Genomic DNA, 19,942 nt, shown 5'->3' with positions numbered 1-19,942 from the left:
TCGCCCGGTGAAATTCCTATTAAGCACGAATTTCTAGGTATAGATATTGCTAAATATACCAGAGAAAAAGTTATCAGGGAAATGCTGGGGGTTACTACCCCAGTTCAACATCTATTATGAAATAGACGTTGGTATAGATAAGGGTGAGTGATTGTTGTCACTGCCACAGGACTGCACTCTGTAGACATCCCAATGACAAAAACCCGAATGTGAGGAGCCGATCTAACGCCTCGCACTCACCTGCCCGCCAACCCGACGCACCCCAGCGCCATCTGTACTCATTCCAGGCTAGCACCCCCACAAGCTTGGTATGCCTACCGGGAAGGGAAACCTAGATCCTGGGAGGATCACCGGGTGACACAGGGCCTCCCTCAGAAATAGATTTTTCCTTTGTCAAAATCCTTTTCTGAGCTCGTCCCTGTGTCAGCCGGTGAAATCATGACAGAGAATCATACTAAGCTTTGGTGAAAGTCTAAAAGGAGCGAACAGTTAGGTGGACATGTATAAAAACACTATTACTGAAAATAGTTTTAATTATCCCTCAAAACATGATTAAATACCAAAGGTATAGCCAGATAAACTGAGTTATAACTAGGGATACAATTAATATCACAGTAAAGGACATGATAAACAACTATGTACATAAATAATACTATAATGGGAAGGTACCAAAACTAAATAAACGACAGAAAATTTATAAAGGTACTCTCCGCTTAAAACTAAGTTACAGTAAACATAACATGCCGCAAACTTAAAAACTAACACCGCAAAATTGTACATCATAATATGAGGAGCCAGGCTGTGAAGCATGTCTGGTCCAGGAGAAAATGGCAGGGCAAGTAAATGAGGCAGGCGGGCAGGGGGGAGAGGATAGGGATTAAAGGTTAATTTAAGGTGGAGGGACAATGCTCCCTACAGCCACCGCAGGGAACTTCAGAGCTTCTAGTGATTTCAGATAGTGGCGTTTGAACACTGATGGAGATTTCCAGCCCGTATACTTCTTAAGCTCATCAAAATTCATAGTATGAAAATAATTAGCGGAGGTAGCCACTGCTCGGATATCATGAACCTTAGGGACTGAATCCAGATTAGCTTGCTTAATGAAGTATAGAATTTGTTGTCTAATAGCCTTTAAAGAAAGCGTTCCTCCTTTTTCCCTGATAAAAAGAGGACCAGACAAACACTGAGAAGTTCTCCATAAATAGGCCCTCAGGGTAGCAACTGGGCATAAAGACAGGTCTTGTGGAAGAGGAACAACCTTCCAGGGGGACCACCTATCCTGAGGGTCTTCATTTTTTGCTAAGAACCTTTGATCTGGGGAAAGCAGAACTTCTCCTGATGGGAGAAAATCCACATGATTCGCACCTCTAGAGAGAGCAGACAGTTCTGATATTCTGGCACCTGAAGCTAGACTAATTAGGAACAACGTCTTCCTTAACAGATTCAAATAAGAACATTGATCGTTATTAGTTTCTGAGGCTAATTTTAGAACATCATTAAGAAACCAGGAAACCGTATGTGGACGGGTCGCTGGTCTCAAACGAGCGCATGCTCTGGGAATGGATGAAAAATATGAATCTGTTAAATCAATCTTAAAGCCATGCAAAAACACCTTTTTCAAAGCTGATTTCGCTGTGGTAATGGTGGCCGGAGCCAGACCTTTTTCAAACAGTGATCTAAAGAATGATATTGCCAAATTGGTGGTCATAACTTGAGCTTCAGATTCCTTCAAAAAAAGATGCTAACTTTTTAACTGCTGAATCGTACTGTCTGAGGGTAGAATCTCTTTTATCTGATTCCAGAAACAGTATTAACGGATCAATATCCGCACCTCTCTGAGCGAATTTCATAAAGTCCATAAAGCCAGGGCATTCAGAATTCTTGAGGAAGCTGACACAGTCCGTGTTTGCACTACTTGAGTCAGCTGTGGCTTGGGTATTTGATGACACCGTAGTTTGAGCTCCAGAAGAAGAGGGAACCAATTGCTCTTCAGCCAGTTGGGAGCTACCAGGGCCACTTGACCTTTGAATGACCTGAGCTTGTGCAACACCTTCATCAGCAGGTTTATTACGGAATAGATAGATTTTCTGCCATTTGTTCCAGTCCACTGACATTGCATCCGTGAGCGTGAGCTCGAGGATCCAGGTTGGGAGCAACATAACAAGGGAGTTTGTGATTGCTCTCCGTGGGCAAACAAGTCCACCTGAAGGCCCGGAACCTGATGGCATATCCATCTGAAAGAAGACGCCCAGGGGACCATTCTGACTCCAGCGGAGTTGCCCTGGACAGGAGTCTGCAATGACATTCGGACTCCTGCTAGATGGGTAGCTGATAGGTGCCAGCCGTGCTTCTCCGCCAGGGAGAAAATGGCTATCATCACTTGGTTTATCCGACTCGCTTTGGAACCTCTGTTTATGCAATGCACCACTACTGCGCTGTCCAGCACCAGCCTGATATGAATCTGCTGGTGGGGCAAAGTTTTTTCAGAGTTAGAAACACTGCCATTGCCTCCAAAATGTTTATGTGGAATTGACGGAACAGTGTGGACCATGTACCCTGTACCTTTTCTTTGGTGAGTGCCCTCCCCAGCCGCTTAACGGCCGCCTGTGTGGATTATTAGAGCTGGGGAAGGGAATTGAAGGGGAACTGACTGAAAGACCCTTTGACTGTGGACCACAGCCGGAGTCTTTTCCTCAGCACTGGAGGAATTAAAGATACCTTGTCCCTGAGCTTGACATTGGCCGTCTCCGCCACACTCTGTTTATGTCTTTCAGTTTTGCTTTTAGGAGCCGGTCTGTTACGGATGCTAACTGAAGAGAACCCAGGATTCTTTCTTGCGGGAGGCTTTCCTGCCTTTGAGGAATTGCCTGGTGGCTTTGGCTATTTCTCTCCGCTTGGCTGGCGGAATAGACAGCTTGTCCGAGACCAGATCCCATTGGATACCCAGCCACTGAAATCAAGCCTGGAGTTAGGGGGGACTTTCGCCTGTTTATCTGAAAGCCTAGGGATTCCAGAAACTCGATCACCATGGCCGTAGTTGGTCTGGCGTTGATGCCCAAATTATCCAATCGCCCAGGTATGCGCCAGCGATATCCCCGGGACCATAACTGCTGCACTGCCGTGTCCGCCAGCTTCGTGGAAAAGTGTTGAGCCCGAATGGCATGACCCTGAAGGAGTAGGCTTGTTTCAGTCTGAAACCTAGGAAGGAGACAGTTCAGCCCAATCAGGACGTGATAATATGCGCCTGAAAGATCTATAGAGGTGGTGATGCTCCACGAGGAAGTAGAGTCCGCAGCGCGATTGTAAGCATGCGTAAATTTGTCGCATTGTATGTAAAGATTGAGACGCGACAGATCCAAGATTACCCTTTGTTGACTGGAGTCTTTCTTGGGAACACTAAACAGCCTGCCTTGAAATTTCAGGTGTCTCACTTTCTTTATGGCCCTCTTTTGAGTAATTCCGCCGCAAAGTCCCAGAGCTTTGGAAGACGGTTGATGAAATCTGATCAGAGGGGAGGGCCTTGATCCAACTCCACCCCAAACCTTGAGACTATACTGTGGGCGCACGGACTGAAGGTCCACTGGTCCCTGAACAGGTGAAGTCTGCCGCCCACCTGATTGGTCTCACTGCGCCTGGTCCCTTGGGAAGATCACTGTCTCCTTCGGGACCTTATCCGTCCGCACCCAAGCTTCCTCCCAACCTGGCCAAGCCTGGTAGGGGGCAGCAGGTCAGAAGGAAAGAATTCCAGCTCCTGAAGCCTCGCGGTGCCTAGACCCTCGATCGTCAGGGTATCTTCATGCCGGGAGCATGAAGGGCCAAACGCCAGGGATTTCCCTTGTCAAATGGAGGAGGGCGGAGGCATCCGGGATGGGGTAATGTACCCAGAACCACCGAGCGCATGAACCCGGAGAGCATACTCTCCTGGCTCTGCAACCTCTCCGTAAGCTTGTTGCTTAGCATCCACCTCCGAGGTAAACTTCTGCAGAAGTATACCGGCAACCTCCGGTCAAAAGGCAGGTTGGCTGCCTCGAACTCGCTCCCTTAGTAGAGGAGTGGTTTTGAATTTGGAAGCCACCGGACTAGTATCCCGTGGCTTCACCGGACTTATAGCCCTTCGCCTTCCAAGACTTCTTCAACTTGGGGACAGCGGATTGCGCCGCCCTCCAAGTAAGAAGATTTTTGAAAACCCTGAAAAGAAGAAGCGGTGGATGAAGGGGAATCAAAAAGGAGCCCGCCCCACTGCCTCACTTACCTCCCTACCTACCTCCTGGTCCTGTTGGTGTTCATTGGTTCCAGGTCGAGGTTTATGGCCACCACTTCCTCCGACACCTCCACGTACAAATTTTTGTCCTGGGAGGCTGGGTTTCTACCGGATCTGCTCGATGACAGGAGCGGCGACTTCAGGTGGAACAGCCGCTGAGATCCGGCGCCGGGTAAAGCAGGTTCGGATGTTCTCATCTAGAACGCACGGCTTCCCCGATGGAACGTTCCTGCCATAACCAGCCACCCAGGCTCGAAGGGAACCCAAGGCGTCGTTGGGAAGCTTGGTCAACCTGGAAGAGAGCAGGACTTAATAACCTAGCTCGGTGAAGAGATATATATAAGCAATATATCAAGAACATAACGTACTTGAAACAATTGAGGCAACCAGGTAAACTAAAGGCAGTGACTATAGGCTTACCGACTCATCCTGGACACGCTCGTATAGAGCGAAGCAAACTCACAACCGTCCGGGTGCCATACGATGAGATCGTCGATCCGCACTGCACAGCCCGAATGAGAACGGCAGACAACGGCCCATAGGGCTGGTGCAGCACAGCAGTGCACCCAGGCTCCTCACAACGCACTGTCTGTAAGTGGGAGAAGGTATATGAACACACTAATTTAAGGCGCCGGAGCAGAACCGGCGGAGATAGGGGCCTTAAACAACAGCAGGTAATGAAGCATGCTAATTAATTTATACCGAACCCTTGGAGCATTCTGGCGGACGATAAATCAGAGCAAAACATGACACACTAAATTAAGGAGCGCGGAGATAGTTCGACGGAGCAGGACCTCAACCTAGGATCATGCAACTCTTAATTATAAAATCAACTTAAAGTATAATTACTGCCGGAGTCCGGCAGCAAGCATTAATTTATACGGACCGCCGGAATGCTCGGCGGGACGATAAACCAGAGCAAAACATGACACAGATTAAATCAAGAAACTCCAGAGATAGTTCAATGAGTAGGGACCTTAACTTAGGATCATGCAATTCTTAATTGTAAAATCAACTTAAAGTATAATTACTGCCGGAGACCGGTAGTAAGTAAATGGTTAACAATATAGGATAGCAGTACACTGCTGGTCAGTGCTCGGCGCAAGAGACCCTCCGAGATCCCGTGCCTCCGCCACTTGGTTACAGCAGGGAGGGCGGGTAAATCATTACCTCCAGTTAGTATACAGCTAGAGAACTAGGTGTGACTAAGGCCAACCTACTGAAAACCAAAACCACCGGAGTGGTAACAGGTAAGAAGGCAACGGAGGGCCGGGACGGCGGAGCGGAACCAGCTAGGAAATGTTTGAACCCTGAGGGTGATCGAAGTTCAGCCTGACCGGAAGGAGAGCGAACCAACGAAACACTAGCCGAAGCGGTTGACACCAGAACGGAGGCCAGGAGGGTGGGTGACTCTCAACTGGGAACCGACTAGACCCCACGGGTGATCGCATCGAAGACCGACGCCCCACACGCGGGAGATGACACACCACTGGCAAAGTCAGGGAGGCAGTACTTAGAATGGTGGAATCGAGAGTTATGTTCAAGTGGACGGGGACCCCTATCCACTGACTAAAACTCCCCACGGGGCATCGACACAGACGTATCGACTTCCTGCGCGCAGGGAGACTCATGACACTCACCAAAAGTACTAGGGAGGATAGGACAACAGCACTAGTCTATAGCGCCAAAACTCTCACCCTCCTCTGAAGGCACAGCCCAGACAGTAAAAGGGAGGAGGAGAGAGAGGAGAGGAAGAGGGTGGAAGGAGAGAAATTCCCTGCAACGTAGTCCAACCAACAACCGACCCATAGGGTAGAAGGGCAATGCATAAAGAAGATCCTGTTTATTTTTCCTTCTCTCCCTCATTAAAGGGAGGAGGGGATGGGGGCTTCAGATGCCCTAGCGAACCCGAAAACGGGCAGTAAGGCGGATGGAACAACAAACAGGAACTCCCTCGACCAGCCTACCCCTCCCTCCCCCGCTCAAGCGACACAGTCGGGAGAGATGGGAGCTAAGACAATGCCAAAGCCTAACCTGAATAGCCTAACCCACCAATTGGAGCGAGAGGGCTAGGCTAGGATCAATTACTGATAAGTACCGCTAAAGTTAACCAATAACTACATAAGTACACGAATATGATCGAATATACAAAAATATAAGAACTTGTGCTAAGCGTATAGCCTAAACCGAGCGAGGCGAGCAGGAGGTAGGCAGCCAACTGGCTGCACCTGACAGGCGAGCCCGACCTAATAAACCGAATTATCCATGTCATCCATTACACTACAAATCAGAGAAACTGACAAAAGAAAGCACCACCTTGAGAGGGAATCTATCCGCGCGAGAGCCTGGTATCAGCTATGAATTAACTGTAAGAACCAAGATAAGGGGAGGAAGCCTCCGTGAGGAATGACGCTAATCAGGTACCAGGAACCCCGAAATAGATAAACACCTCCAAAAGGAACTTCTTGAAGGGGAATTACTAAACATGAGTAAAATTGTAAACAACCGAGAGAAACCCTGCAGAAACAAGCTGTAGGGTGTACCTCCAAGGTCATCATGGCGGAGGTGGCGAACGCCGGGAGCGTCAAATATGACCCTGTAAATATTAACTTACGGGCCAATAAAAAGCCTCACTGATAATTAAAACCCCACAAGAAGATGGTACTTAACTTCATAACGGTGAAATTGCTTGAAGACATGATGAAATTCAAGGAAAATTGGGGCAAAGCCAGCACAAGAAAAAGATCTTCCGGAAGGAAAACGTGCTAGTATGGAATGAGTACAGATGGCGCTGGGGTCGTCGGTTGGCGGGCAGGTGAGTGCGGGCGTTAGATCGGCTCCTCACGTTCCAGGGTTTTGTCATTGGGATGTCTACAGAGTGCAGTCCTGTGGCAGTGACAACAATCACTCACCCTTATCTATACCGACGTCTATTTCATAATAGATGTTCGATCTGGGGTAGTAACCCAGCATTTCCTGATAGCTTTTTCTCTGGTATATTTAGCAATATCTATACCTAGAAATTCGTGCTTAACCCTTTAACGCCAAGCCCTATTTACAAAAACGTCTCCCGTATGCGGCATTCATTCGTGAGTTAGCCAAAGCGGAAAAAGTTTTTTCAAAAAATCACAGCACGCTTAGTTTTTAAGATTAAGAGTTCATTTTTGGCTAATTTTTTTGTCATTGCCTGAAGGTTAGTATGCAACCATCAGAAATGAAAAAAATATCATTATCATATATAAATATTGGAATATATGACAGCAAAAAAAAAAAAATTGTATATAATTGTATACAAATCGCGCTGTAAGCAAAACGGTTAAAGCTAATGACTTAATTTCTTTTAGTTGTATTGTACACTAAATTGCGATGATTTTGGTATATAACAAATTTTAAAACGATCAAAGCAACACAGAGAAAATATTATCACAAAATGATGCATGAATTCGTAACGTGCGGATGTAAAAAATTATTTTTTTCAAAAATTCACCATAAATCGAAATATTGTGCTAGAGACTTCCTGTTTGTTGAAAAATGAAGCTAATTGATTGAATATTACTAGACTGTAAATGTTTTAGCTTACAATTGCAGTTTTCGACCATTTCGGTCCAGTTAAAGTTGACCGAAAAGTTTAATTTTTCTATTTATCGTGATTCATATGAAAATATTTCAAAACTGAGAAAAGCTACAACCATGAGTTATTTTTGTTGTATTGTAAATGCAATTGCGCACATTTTCATATATAAAACTTTATGTAACGACTAATATAAAACGGTGCAAATATTACGACAACGAGACGAAAAAGAATTTCTAAGATGTTCGGCGAGTTACGCGCAAGTAGACGTAAGGAAAATGTTTTTAAAATTCACCATAAATCGAAATATTGTGCTAGAGACTTCCAATTTATTGCAAAATGAAGGTAAACGACTGAATATTACAAGAATGTAAGGGTTTTAGCTTACAATTGCGTTTTTTACCATTTCGGTTGAGTTAAAGTTGACTGAAGGTTGAAATTTTGCAGTTATCGTGATTTATGTGAAAATATTTCAAACCGATAAAAGCTACAACCATGAGCTATTTTCTGTTGTATTCTACATGAAATTGCACACATTTTCATATATAAAAGTTTATGTAACGACTAATGTAAAACGATGCAAACATTACGACAACATGATGAAAGAATTTCTGAGATGTTCGGCCGAGTTACCGCGAGCAGATCGTGAAGGAAAAAATTTTTTCAGAAATTCACCATAAATCGAAATATTGTGCTCGAGACTTCCAGTTTGTTGCAAAATGAAGGTACATGATTGAATATTACTAGAATGTAAGAGTTTTAGCTTATAATTGCGTTTTTTACCATTTCGGTCGAAGTTAAAGTTGACCAGCTTGAAATTTTGGCAGTTATCGTGATTTATATGAAAATATTTCAAAACTGATAAAAGCTACAACCATGAGTTATTTTCTGTTGTATTCTACATGAAATTGCGCACATTTCCATATATAAAACTTTTGTGTAACGACTAATATAAAACAGTGCAAACATTACGACAGCGTGATTTGAAAGAATTTCTGAAATTTTCGGCCGAGTTATCATGTGGGCGTAAGAAAAAGGTTTTTTCCAAAAATTAACCATAAATCGAAATATTGTGCTAGAGACTTCCAATTTGTTGCAAAATGAAGGTACATGATTGAATATTACTAGAATGTAAGAGTTTTAGCTTACAATTGCGTTTTTTTTTACCATTTCGGTCGAAGTAAAGTTGACAGAAGGTTGAAATTTTGGCAGTTACCGTGATTTATATGAAAATATTTCAAAACTGATAAAAGCTACAACCATGAGTTATTTTCTGTTGTATTGTACATGAAATTGCACACATTTTCATATATAAAACTTTGTAACAGCTAATATAGAACAGTGCAAAAATTACGACAAAATGATAAAGAATTTCTGAAATTTTTTTCGCCGAGTTACCGCGCTGGCGTAAGAAAAAGTTTTTTCAAAAATTAACCATAAATCGAAATACAGTTAGAGACTTCCAATTTGTTGCAAAATGAAGGTACATGATTGAATATTACTAGAATGTAAGAGTTTTAGCTTATTAATTGCGTTTTTTCGACCATTTCGTCGAGTCAAAGTTGACCGAAGGTTGAAATTTTTTGTAGTCGACGTTTGCTACGTCCACTCGGCATTCAACAGACAATTTTAGTCGATGTTTGCCACGTTCAACAGGCATTTAAAGGTTAATAGGAATTTCACCAGCTGACATAGGGACGAGCTCAGAAAGTAAGTTTTTTTAGGATTTTTGATGATTTTCGACAATTTTTCGGTTTACAACGATTTTCGGCTTATGACACGGCGTAGGAACAGAACCCCCGTCGTAAACCAGGACTGCATGTAATATAATTTTTTAGTTTCTTAGAACATTTCACGTTTCATATTTCAATAAAATTTTCAAGTGAATTATTGTGTTTTTGTTCAATTTTTCCTTTATGATTCAGTTAAATAACAACAGACTTGCAACAATACTTATTATATGCAAAATAATTAGGCATGAAGTCTAACAATGAACAACTTAATACAAACAGATGTTTCCGACCAACAGACCTAGTAATGAGATTTAATTCTTAATGAGAGCTTGAAAATTCAAACCATACATAACTGATAAAGCAAAAGCTTTCTTTTTTGTTATTTTAGTTTTTACCTTTTAACTTTTTCTCAAGTAAAAACATATCAAAGCCCAAAATGTACAAGTAAACCACAATGATAATTTGAAAGATAACGTGTCCCTTTAAATCTGTCACTTCACAGCAACTCTGCTGCCTGCGGCACCCTCCCCATGCTCTAGTTGCCAGATGTTGCTTTCTAGGTTAACAATTTGTCCAAAAATCTAGACTGAGAGTATCGAGACTTCTGTAGTTGCCAGATGTTGCTTTCTAGGTTAACAATTTGTCCAAAAATCTAGACTGAGAGTATCGACACTTTTGTACTTGACTGTACAAACTGAACAACCAGAATCTAGGATTATCTTTGAAATACTGGAAACTAAAAAAAGAGTATAATACAGGCCATCTGGCCCTTAAGAAAGCCAAGCTCAAACTAGGGAACAGATGATTACTTCCTGCATTAGCCTTTGAAAGTTTTGCCCTGATACACTCAAAAACTACACAATATGGGGTTATAGAAGTTTAGCAGTATTGGCAGGGAAAGGGCTTCTATTTTATTATTATTGAAGTAGTTTAACCAAACCATCCAGTCAAAATGATACACTTTCTCAAGCTACCACTTCCACATTTAGCTATTGAAGTAACTACCCAACTCTCCAACATGTGTAAAGGAAGCCTCTTAAGCATGTGTGATCTCACTGGGACAGTCTTTACTACTTCTTTAGCAGAAGCAACTGAACTCTCTCAGTTTAATGCTTCTCCTTCTAGCACTCACTATGCAGCAGCATCAATTTGTGCCCAATTTTCTTAAGCTTATGAGAACTTGTACTGATTCTCCAACAACTGGTGTTATAGTAAAGCTTTGGAGACGGTAAACCAGTCATACATCCTTAAAATCCTCAGGTGTTATTTCAGCACCTAAAAGGCAGTGTTTCACCTAGATGCTTGGAGATTATCAACCAGGGCCCTATCAAGATATGTTTGTCAAGCCATGCTGCCAATGTCATTGCCAACCCTGCCAACAAGTCTACAGCCCAACTGTACCAATCCAAGTAGCAAACCATTTCCAATTCGGAGACAAATTGATTCACCTTATTTCACTGTTCCCCAGGTAGCAGATTCCTTCCTTGAAGTTTTTATAATTAAAGGAGTCTTTTAAGTTTCAGAAATCAAAGGTCTGCTCCATCACATGTTTTCAAGACCAAGGACCTAGACTTAGGTCCCTCAAATGAGCTATGATCAATGTGCCAGACTTTTGAGGAAAGCCCTTCCCCAAGGCTTCAGACCTCCTTTATGGTATATGTCCATTGTTTTAAAGCATTTTCAGGTCTGTTTGTGGAAGCCTTAGGGTTTGGTAACATTAACTTTTGCATGAAGGCTGACTAATGGCCTTTTATAAATGTCTGGTTTCATGGCCAATCCCCAGTAAGCACTTTCATTTGACCCACCTGCTCCATCTTTTGTTGTTCACTTATTGGCCATACAACTTAAGATCTTTTTATGTCCAGTGAAAGCTGTAAGGCTTTACCATCAAATGGGGGAAGGAGGATTGGTTTTAGCCACCAGTGTGCACAAACTTTAATTATATGGCACTACAGGTTCACAATCCCTAACCGAAACCCTTGGGGCAAGAGTGTATTGGTTTTTGGATATTTTGGATTTCAGAACTGAAGATTGCTCCTAAAACACACATGCACATTTCATTTCCAACAATAACATTCTATAAAACTAAAAAATACACAGCATCAAAAAAAACCATATTGTAATTTGCATATATACTGTACTCATGTATCATCTGATCTTGTGTATCAAGCGATTCTTAAAATTTTGTCCCAAAATATGATTTGATTTCATCACATATAATATCATGTATAGTGAGTGATCCATTTTCGATAGATTACATGAGGATATGCTTAACATGCAGGTTTCTTATTTGGTAGATTATATTAGGTTTGGCTTTCTATGTAAGTTAGCTTTTAAACAGTAGGTTAAGTGCACATCATCATACATTCAACCAGGCTTAGCAAACTTGTGGCTTGTGGAAGAATTCATTGCTATTTCTAACAATCAACAGCCACTAGCTACTGAATGCAAGACACTGGAATAAACAACAGCAAGTAGTGACATAAACAACCGAATCGAGAAACAGCTGTTTGCCAATGTTAGGTACCGTAACTAACACACATTTACTAATAGTTGCATTATAGTTGTTAGTTTGTTGAACCTTGCTTATTTTCAATGTAATTCCATAAATAAAAATAAAATATATTTTTATTCGTCCTTCATGCAATGGAGAATATTTTAAGAAAGTATGCCACTACATTTAACCCTTAAACGCCGAGCCTCTATTTACAAAAGTGTCTGCCGTATGCCAGCGGCGTTCGGGAGTTAGCGCTGAAGCGGAAAAATTTTTTTTTTCAAAAAATCACAGCACACTTTGTTTTCAAGATTAAGAGTTCATTTTCGGCTCCTTTTTTTGTCATTGCCTGAAGTTTAGTATGCAACTATCAGAAATGAAAAAAATATCATTATCATATATAAATATTGAAATATATGACAGCGCAAAAAAAAAATTTCATATATAATTGTATACAAATCGCGCTGTGAGCAAAACGGTTAAAGCTAATGAGTTATTTTTTTTTTTTGTATTGTACACTAAATTGCGATGATTTTGGTATATAACAAATTGTAAAACGATCAAAGCAACACAGAGAAAATATTATCACAAAATAATGCATGAATTCGTAATGCGTGGACGTAAAAAAAAGTTTTTTTTTTCAAAAATTCACCATAAATCAAAATATTGTGCTAGAGACGACTTCCCGTTTGTTGCAAAATGAAGGTAATTGATTGAATATTACTAGACTGTAAGTGTTTTAGCTTACAATTGTAGTTTTCGACCATTTCGGTTGAGTTAAAGTTGACCGAAGGTCGAATTTTTTTCTATTTATCGTGATTTATATGGAAATATTTCAAAACTGATAAAAGCTACAACCATGAGTTATTTTTTGTTGTATTCTACATGAAATTGCACACATTTTCATATATAAAACTTTATGTAACAGCTATTAGAAAAACAGTGCAAACATTACGACAAAGTGATGAAAGAATTTCTGAGATTTTCGGCCGAGTTACCGCGCGGACATAAGGAAAAAGTTTTTTTCAAAAATTCACCATAAATCGAAATATTATGCTAGAGACTTCCAATTGGTTGCAAAATGAAGGTAAATGATTGAATATTACTAGAATGTAAGAGTTTTAGCTTACAATTGCATTTTTCGACCATTTTGGTAGAGTCAAAGTGAAACGAAAGGTTGAAATTTTTTGTAGTCGACGTACGGTGCGTCCATTCGGCACCCGACAGACAATTTTAGTTGATGTACGATACGTCCAGTCAGCATTTAAGGGTTAAGTGACAGGTTATAGCTGTGGCTGAAGAAATGAATACTGTACCACCAAACTGCAAAATATTTTGGGGGAAAAAGTAATGTCAGAAACTGGCAAAATCACACGTACTTATTTGATTTACTGCATTTATAAATAGAGTGGTTGCATTTTCAAACCCAGCTCTGATAATTTATGAAAGAAATTAATCTTTTAAGTTTAGTTTCATTCAGCAATTAATATTAATAACAGTGATGATGACGGTAAATGCCATCAGTTGATGGTTTTAAGAATATAAACAGAACCAGAATGCAAATGGCGCATGATTGCTTTGTTCATACTTACTGCTTTTACAATCAAGTAAACTGCACACTTTAAACCCAACTTTGTTCATTTACAAGGAAAAGTATCTCCAAATTATGTTTCTTCTAGCAACTAATGGCAATGAAGATGTTGTTGGTAACCAACTAGCCAAGATTTTGAGACCGTAAACAATATCAAATGCACATGGCATACGATCACAAGGTTTACATTCTGTAACACAATAATGACAAAACATATGCAACATAATGTAATTGGACACAGGAAGCAAAACTACTTTTATTTAAATCATTGTTATTATAAATATGATTATACTGTTTGACTTTTGCAAATGGTTAATTTCTTCCAAAAAATATTTTGGGATTTAGAATTATGGATAAAATCATAAACCTGTATACAGGGTCATGAGAGTTAGGCTGTATCTGTCTCACTTGCCTTTTAAAAGTCAATATTGAAGTAAACATTGCGCCTCTTGGAAATATCCTAATAATTGTGTAAGATCTACTTGAAAGCTCTAACTTGTAAGTCCTTTGATAAATTACCTATGGCATATCATTACTGCTGGTCAAATTGTTTATTTTGTAATAATACAGTAATGTTAGCTCCCCTGAGAAGCTTTAGTGTGGACCTCTGGGGTGTATTATTTTCTTTTCAGGTCCAATTATGACTTTTGATCAGTGCAAATTTTGTCTGATTTATGAAAATGTTCAAGGTCTTCCCCCTGACTAATGTCTCTCACTAGTATTAATTCCAACAACACTTGACTCAAGACTGTTATAAAGTGATGAGTTTGCTTAAAAAATTAATTTTGGTATTCAAAAACTGTATACTTACTAAGCAGTGTTCCTTTCCATGGTTAAGCCAATGACCTGTTCTTCCTGTACGAATAATTCTCTGAAGCTGATTAGTTTTCACCCATATAATTTCATCAACTCTTTCATAGCCCCAAAGTTTCAAACATTCCCGTCCTAATTCCATTGCCCTGTAACAAAACATACAATAATAATAAATTCATTAACAATTTCAGCTTTCTACACATTGAAACATATTAATGCTCATAAGATGAATCCCCATTAATATCAGTGACATTAAGACACTGAATAGCAGAGAAATGAGTTTGACCTTGCCCAGTTATTACAGCTAACATTCCAGACTACATAAAGTGGGGCAATTATCCGTTTGGGACCCAAGGATCCATAGTAACATGCAGGACTGCCATCACTTCTTTCTGTTAAACAGAAAATTGAAGTGTCTGGGGCTTTGGATCATCAGAAATGCAGGCTAATATTAGTTATGGGTTTTTTTTATAAAAAATATTGATTTTCTAAATTAAATGTTGTAATTAAACAAGTTTTTACACAGACAAGTCATGGATGAGAAGCTGTGACTTTGGGGAATTGGCTGAACTTCTAACAAATATTTTGTTCAGGCAGAATTGATGGTAGCGTTTTCTCACGTGAGATTGGAGATACTGGTAAAACTAATGAAATAATAAAGAACCTCACCTATATATTCAATAAGCTTTTAATTCCTCTAATTCTTTCTCAATAACTGACAGAAATGTCACAATTAATAATCACCAACAGTAATATTAAAGTAATCCTCCAATTATCGCCATTATCCGACACCTGGCCAGGGATCAAGGCCCCAAAGATTATATATATAAATTTTTTAAAAATTGAAAAAACTGCCCTCCGATGGTTGGCAATGCTGTGCGGCCTCAAGAAAATGTTGGTAATACAACCTATATTCAGACTGACCAGGAAAGGGTTTTGGGGGTAGGGGAGATCTCAATAAGTTTCCATGATGGGGGATTGGGGTGGGGGGGGGTCAAATGGCTTGGTGCCATTGGAGAGGAGGAGCAGTAAGGCTGGGTAAAGGAAGGCTCAGAGGTGTTGTTTTGGAAGATGGGTGGAGCTGGGAGCAGTTCTATGGTTGGGAGGGGCTGGGGGTGCAGTGTTGGATGGGTGAAGAGGGATTGGTATACTGTACCTGACTTGATAAGAGTTTGTTTGGTTCGTGATTTTATGTTTATAATATAGTAATTCACATTTTATTAAAGGATATGTACAGTACTGAAATACAGAGAGAGAGAGAGAGAGAGAGAGAGAGAGAGAGATGGAGAGAGAGAGAGAGAGAGAGAGAGAGAGAGAGAGAGAGAGAGAGAGAGAGAGAATCTAAGTGTTCACAGTAACACACACACACTCCACTTTTTATATTTTATACTACAGTATTCTCATTTATATTTTCACTGTATTTTCTCATTTTTTATTCTTTCAAACCAAAATATAAACACAATCATAAGTACAGGGTACAAGAGAGAGAGAGAGAGAGAGAGAGAGAGAGAGAGAGAGAGAGAGAGAGAGAGAGAGAGAGAGAGAGAGAGAGAGAGAGAGAGACCTTACAGACCTTACCTTACAGACCTTACAATTCGTTCGGGTTGCCCCAGGTCCCTCAGTGTGAGGCACCTTTGATGTCTACCAGAGAGTTGCTAACGCATCTTCCGGTATATTTTGCATCTTCCAGTCTTGGATGGTCTGGGATGCATCTTAGATATTTGTTCGAGCTTATTCTTAAACACATCTCGCTCACTCCTGTTATGTTCCTCAGATGAGCTGGTAGCGCATTGAATAGACGCTGCATTATCGATGCTGGTGCGTGGTGGATTAATGTCCTGTGTGCTTTCCTTAATTTTCCTGGTATAGTTTTTGGCACTATTAATCTACCTCTGCTTGCTCTTTTGATAATTTTAGTTCCATGATGTTTGGTAATTCCTTCTATCTGTTTCCATGCTTGAATTACCATGTAGCGTTCTCTTCTCCTTTCAAGACTATATAAATTTAAGAATTGTAGTCTTTCCCAGTAGTCAAGGTCCTTAACTTCTTCTATTCTAGCTGTAAATGACCTTTGTACACTCTCTATTTTATTTGCAATATCCTTTTGGTAGTGTGGGTACCATATTATATTGCAATATTCAAGTGGACTACGACGACGCGTTTTATAAAGCATAATCATGTGTTCAGCTTTTCTTGTTTTGAAGTGCCGAACAACATTCCCATTTTTGCTTTGGATTTTGCCAATAGAATTGCTATTTGATCATTGCATAACATATTCCTATTCAACATCACACTAAGGTCTTTAACTGCTTCCTTGTTTGTGATTGTCTCATTATTAGGTCCTTTATATGCATATAGCATCCGTACTTTATCACCATAGTTCATTGATTCAAATTTATCAGAGTTAAATACCATCCTATTTATCTCTGCCCATTTATATATTTTGTTTAGGTCTCTTTGTAGCGAGTTCCTATCTTCATCACAAGCAATTTCTCTACTTATTCTTGTGTCATCTGCGAAACTTCTTACTACTGAGTCCTTAACATTACTGTCTATGTCTGCAATCATAATCACAAACAGCAATGCAGCTAACACCGTACCCTGTGGTACACGGATATTACCGTAGCTTCATCCGATTTCTCATCGTTTGCAATCACTATCTGTTTTCTATTTTGCAAAAATTCTTTTATCCATCTTCCTACTTTGTCAACAATGTTATGTTTTCTAATTTTTTCGCTAATATATTATGATCTACCTTGTCAAAAGCTTTTGCAAAGTCTAGGTAAACCACATCTGTATCTTTTTCATTTATCATATTTTTATATATGCTTTCATGGTGGACTAACAGTTGGGTTTGTGTACTTTTTCCGGGTACAAAACCATGTTGTCCTATATTGAACAATCTATTTTTCATTAAATGTTTCATTTATTTTTTTTCATTACCCTTTACTATACTTTCATAATATGAGATGTCAGACTCACAGGCCTATAATTACTTTGCCTCTAGTCTTGAACCACTTTTGAAAGTAGGAGTAATATATGCTAATTTATGCTCATAAATCTTGCCTGTATCTATACTTTGTCTTAATAATATTGCTAGCGGCTTTGCGACATTGAATGAACCACTTTCTTTAACAATATGGCAGGTACTCCATCTGGTCCTGCTGCTGATCCATTTTTAATTTCATTAATAGCCTGCACAATATCGGCTTCTGTAATATCTATATCTGATAAGTATTCAGTATTTTCATCTCTTATTTCTGTATCATTATCTTCATTGTCAATTCTAGGTGTAAATTCACTCTTATATCTTTCTGCTAATATGTTACATATTTCCTTTTTCATTCGTTAATCGCCCTTCAATTCTTAGAGGGCCTATTTCTACTCTTATTTTATTCATCTTTTCTGCATATGAATAAAAAAATTTTAGGGTTTTGCTTGATATTTTGTAGTGTCATTTTCTTCTAGGTTCCATTTTTCATTTTTCTTTTGATTGTATAACCTTTTGTTCTGCATTTTCTATCTTACTTTTTAGTTCCATCACTTTCCATGCATTCTTTTCTTTTGCAAGAGCTTTTTCCACTTTCTAATTTTCTGGAACAAGATCCTTCTGTCTCTTGGAATTCGTGACTGATGCTTACTTTTTTTCTTGGTATATATTTTTCCACTATTTCCTCTAATATTTTATATAAAATAATATATCGGTATTTACCTGTATATCATCACTTACAAATATGTTTTCCATTCTTTGTTTAATTCTTCATTTATTTTTGACCAATTTATATTCTTACTATAGAAATTGTATTTTCCATATCCTTCCCATTTTTCGTCTCTTGCTTTTCTTTGTTTTGTATGTTCTGGAACGGACTGTTAGTTCTATGACATTATGGTCCGAAATACTCGTGTTATATATACTATTATTTCTTTAACATAGTTCACCTCATTCACAAATACTAGGTCTAAAATATTATCCTTTCTTGTTGGTAGGTGATTTATTTGCTGAATGTTATGTTCTAGTAGCATATCTAATAGCTTTTCAAATTGCCTCTTATCTTCTGCACTACTATTGCTCTCTTTTTATATGTATAAATACAACCACAGTCTCCTATTCGTTCTTTCCATTCTACAAAAGGAAAGTTAAAGTCTCGGTTAGGAGTATAGTCCAGTCCTTGTGATTTCTACATATTTCATCCAATTTTTCAATTATTATGTCAAACTCTTTAGTATTAGGGGGTCTATATATTACAATGTTCACTAATTTTTCAGATTCAAATTCTACCGCTTATTAATTCACATTCTGTGTTACTATATTTCTCACAGATTTTTCCTTGATTGGCATCTCTCCCATATATCGCGGTTCCCCCTTGATTTCTATTTTTCTATCTGATCTATAAGTTTGGAAACCCTTTATCTGGTCATCATTACCAGTCTCTTGGGAATACCAGGTTTCACTTATATTCAATATTTCTATTTTTTCATTTTGGGTTAGTTCTTCTAAGAACTCTACCTTTCTTTTTGAGTTACTCAAAACTAGACCCCTGTAGCTGTTCATCACTATGATGGTTTGCATATTATCTCCATTATCTAATATGGGTAATAATAAGGATTTTCCCATGTCTCTTTCCTGTTCTGATATGTTGATCTTTTTTTCATTTCCAGAAATTTATACATTAAAAATCCAACTTTTCCATTATATTTGTTCTTCCAGCTTCATATTTATTCACTTTGTGCATAAACCTGCACTTATCTCTCCATATCTGCACCATCCCCTTGCATCATAGATACATTGCTTGTTCCTTGTGCTATATCTAGGTGCTGATGGCTCATGTCGTGGTGCTGACTTTTCATAATGTGTTGTTGGCTTGCTTTTTGCCTTCATCACATGATCTTTGTTCTTTTCTTTATTTGTTTCATTTTTACCTTGAGAGAGAGAGAGAGAGAGAGAGAGAGAGAGAGAGAGAGAGAGAGAGAGAGAGAGAGAGAGAGAGAGAGAGAGAGAGAGAGAGAGAGAGAGAGATCAGCTGAGATGATATTTGTGATAATCATACCGAGAATCAACTAAAATTGTAATGAAATGTGGTACAGTAAATCAAGCAAAGCAAAAAAAGAAAAATGCCAATACATACAGTATGTACGTATGCACTAATTCCATGGCATGAGTAAACTTGCCACAGCCTGTTTGGTTATGTGTTGCCTACGTATGAAATTTGGATTTTAAATAATTTTACGGTGATTAGAGATGAAACATCAAGTGATGAAATATTTCTTTGTTTACTGTTATAGTATGTTTGATACTCATAATTACAGTCAACTACACCCGTAATGAAATACGGTACAGTAAATCAGGCAAAACTAAAAATATGACGACACATACCTATGTAAGCATGCACTCATTCGATGGCATGTGAACTTTGTGGAGTTTGTTCAGTTTTGTTTTTCTTTATGTTTATGGCACATTAATTGATATTTCATTACAGTA

The 19,942-nt window shown here is 39.3% G+C and overlaps 1 protein-coding gene across 2 annotated transcripts in view; it reads right to left on the bottom strand.

Moving 5' to 3' along the window:
• Mettl3 (methyltransferase like 3) overlaps nucleotides 1-19,942 on the bottom strand; it is a 252,746-nt gene that overhangs the window by 19,688 nt on the left and 213,116 nt on the right. For both annotated transcript variants that reach the window (XM_067108002.1, XM_067108003.1), the window contains exon 9: nucleotides 14,462-14,609. In XM_067108002.1, coding sequence (XP_066964103.1) covers nucleotides 14,462-14,609 — 148 coding nt within the window. The remainder of the gene's footprint in view (nucleotides 1-14,461; nucleotides 14,610-19,942) is intronic.

This window comes from Macrobrachium rosenbergii, chromosome 8, assembly GCF_040412425.1.
Source record: "Macrobrachium rosenbergii isolate ZJJX-2024 chromosome 8, ASM4041242v1, whole genome shotgun sequence".
Classification (NCBI taxonomy): Eukaryota; Metazoa; Arthropoda; class Malacostraca; order Decapoda; family Palaemonidae; genus Macrobrachium; species Macrobrachium rosenbergii.
This window is presented reverse-complemented; position numbering and strand designations above follow the sequence as displayed.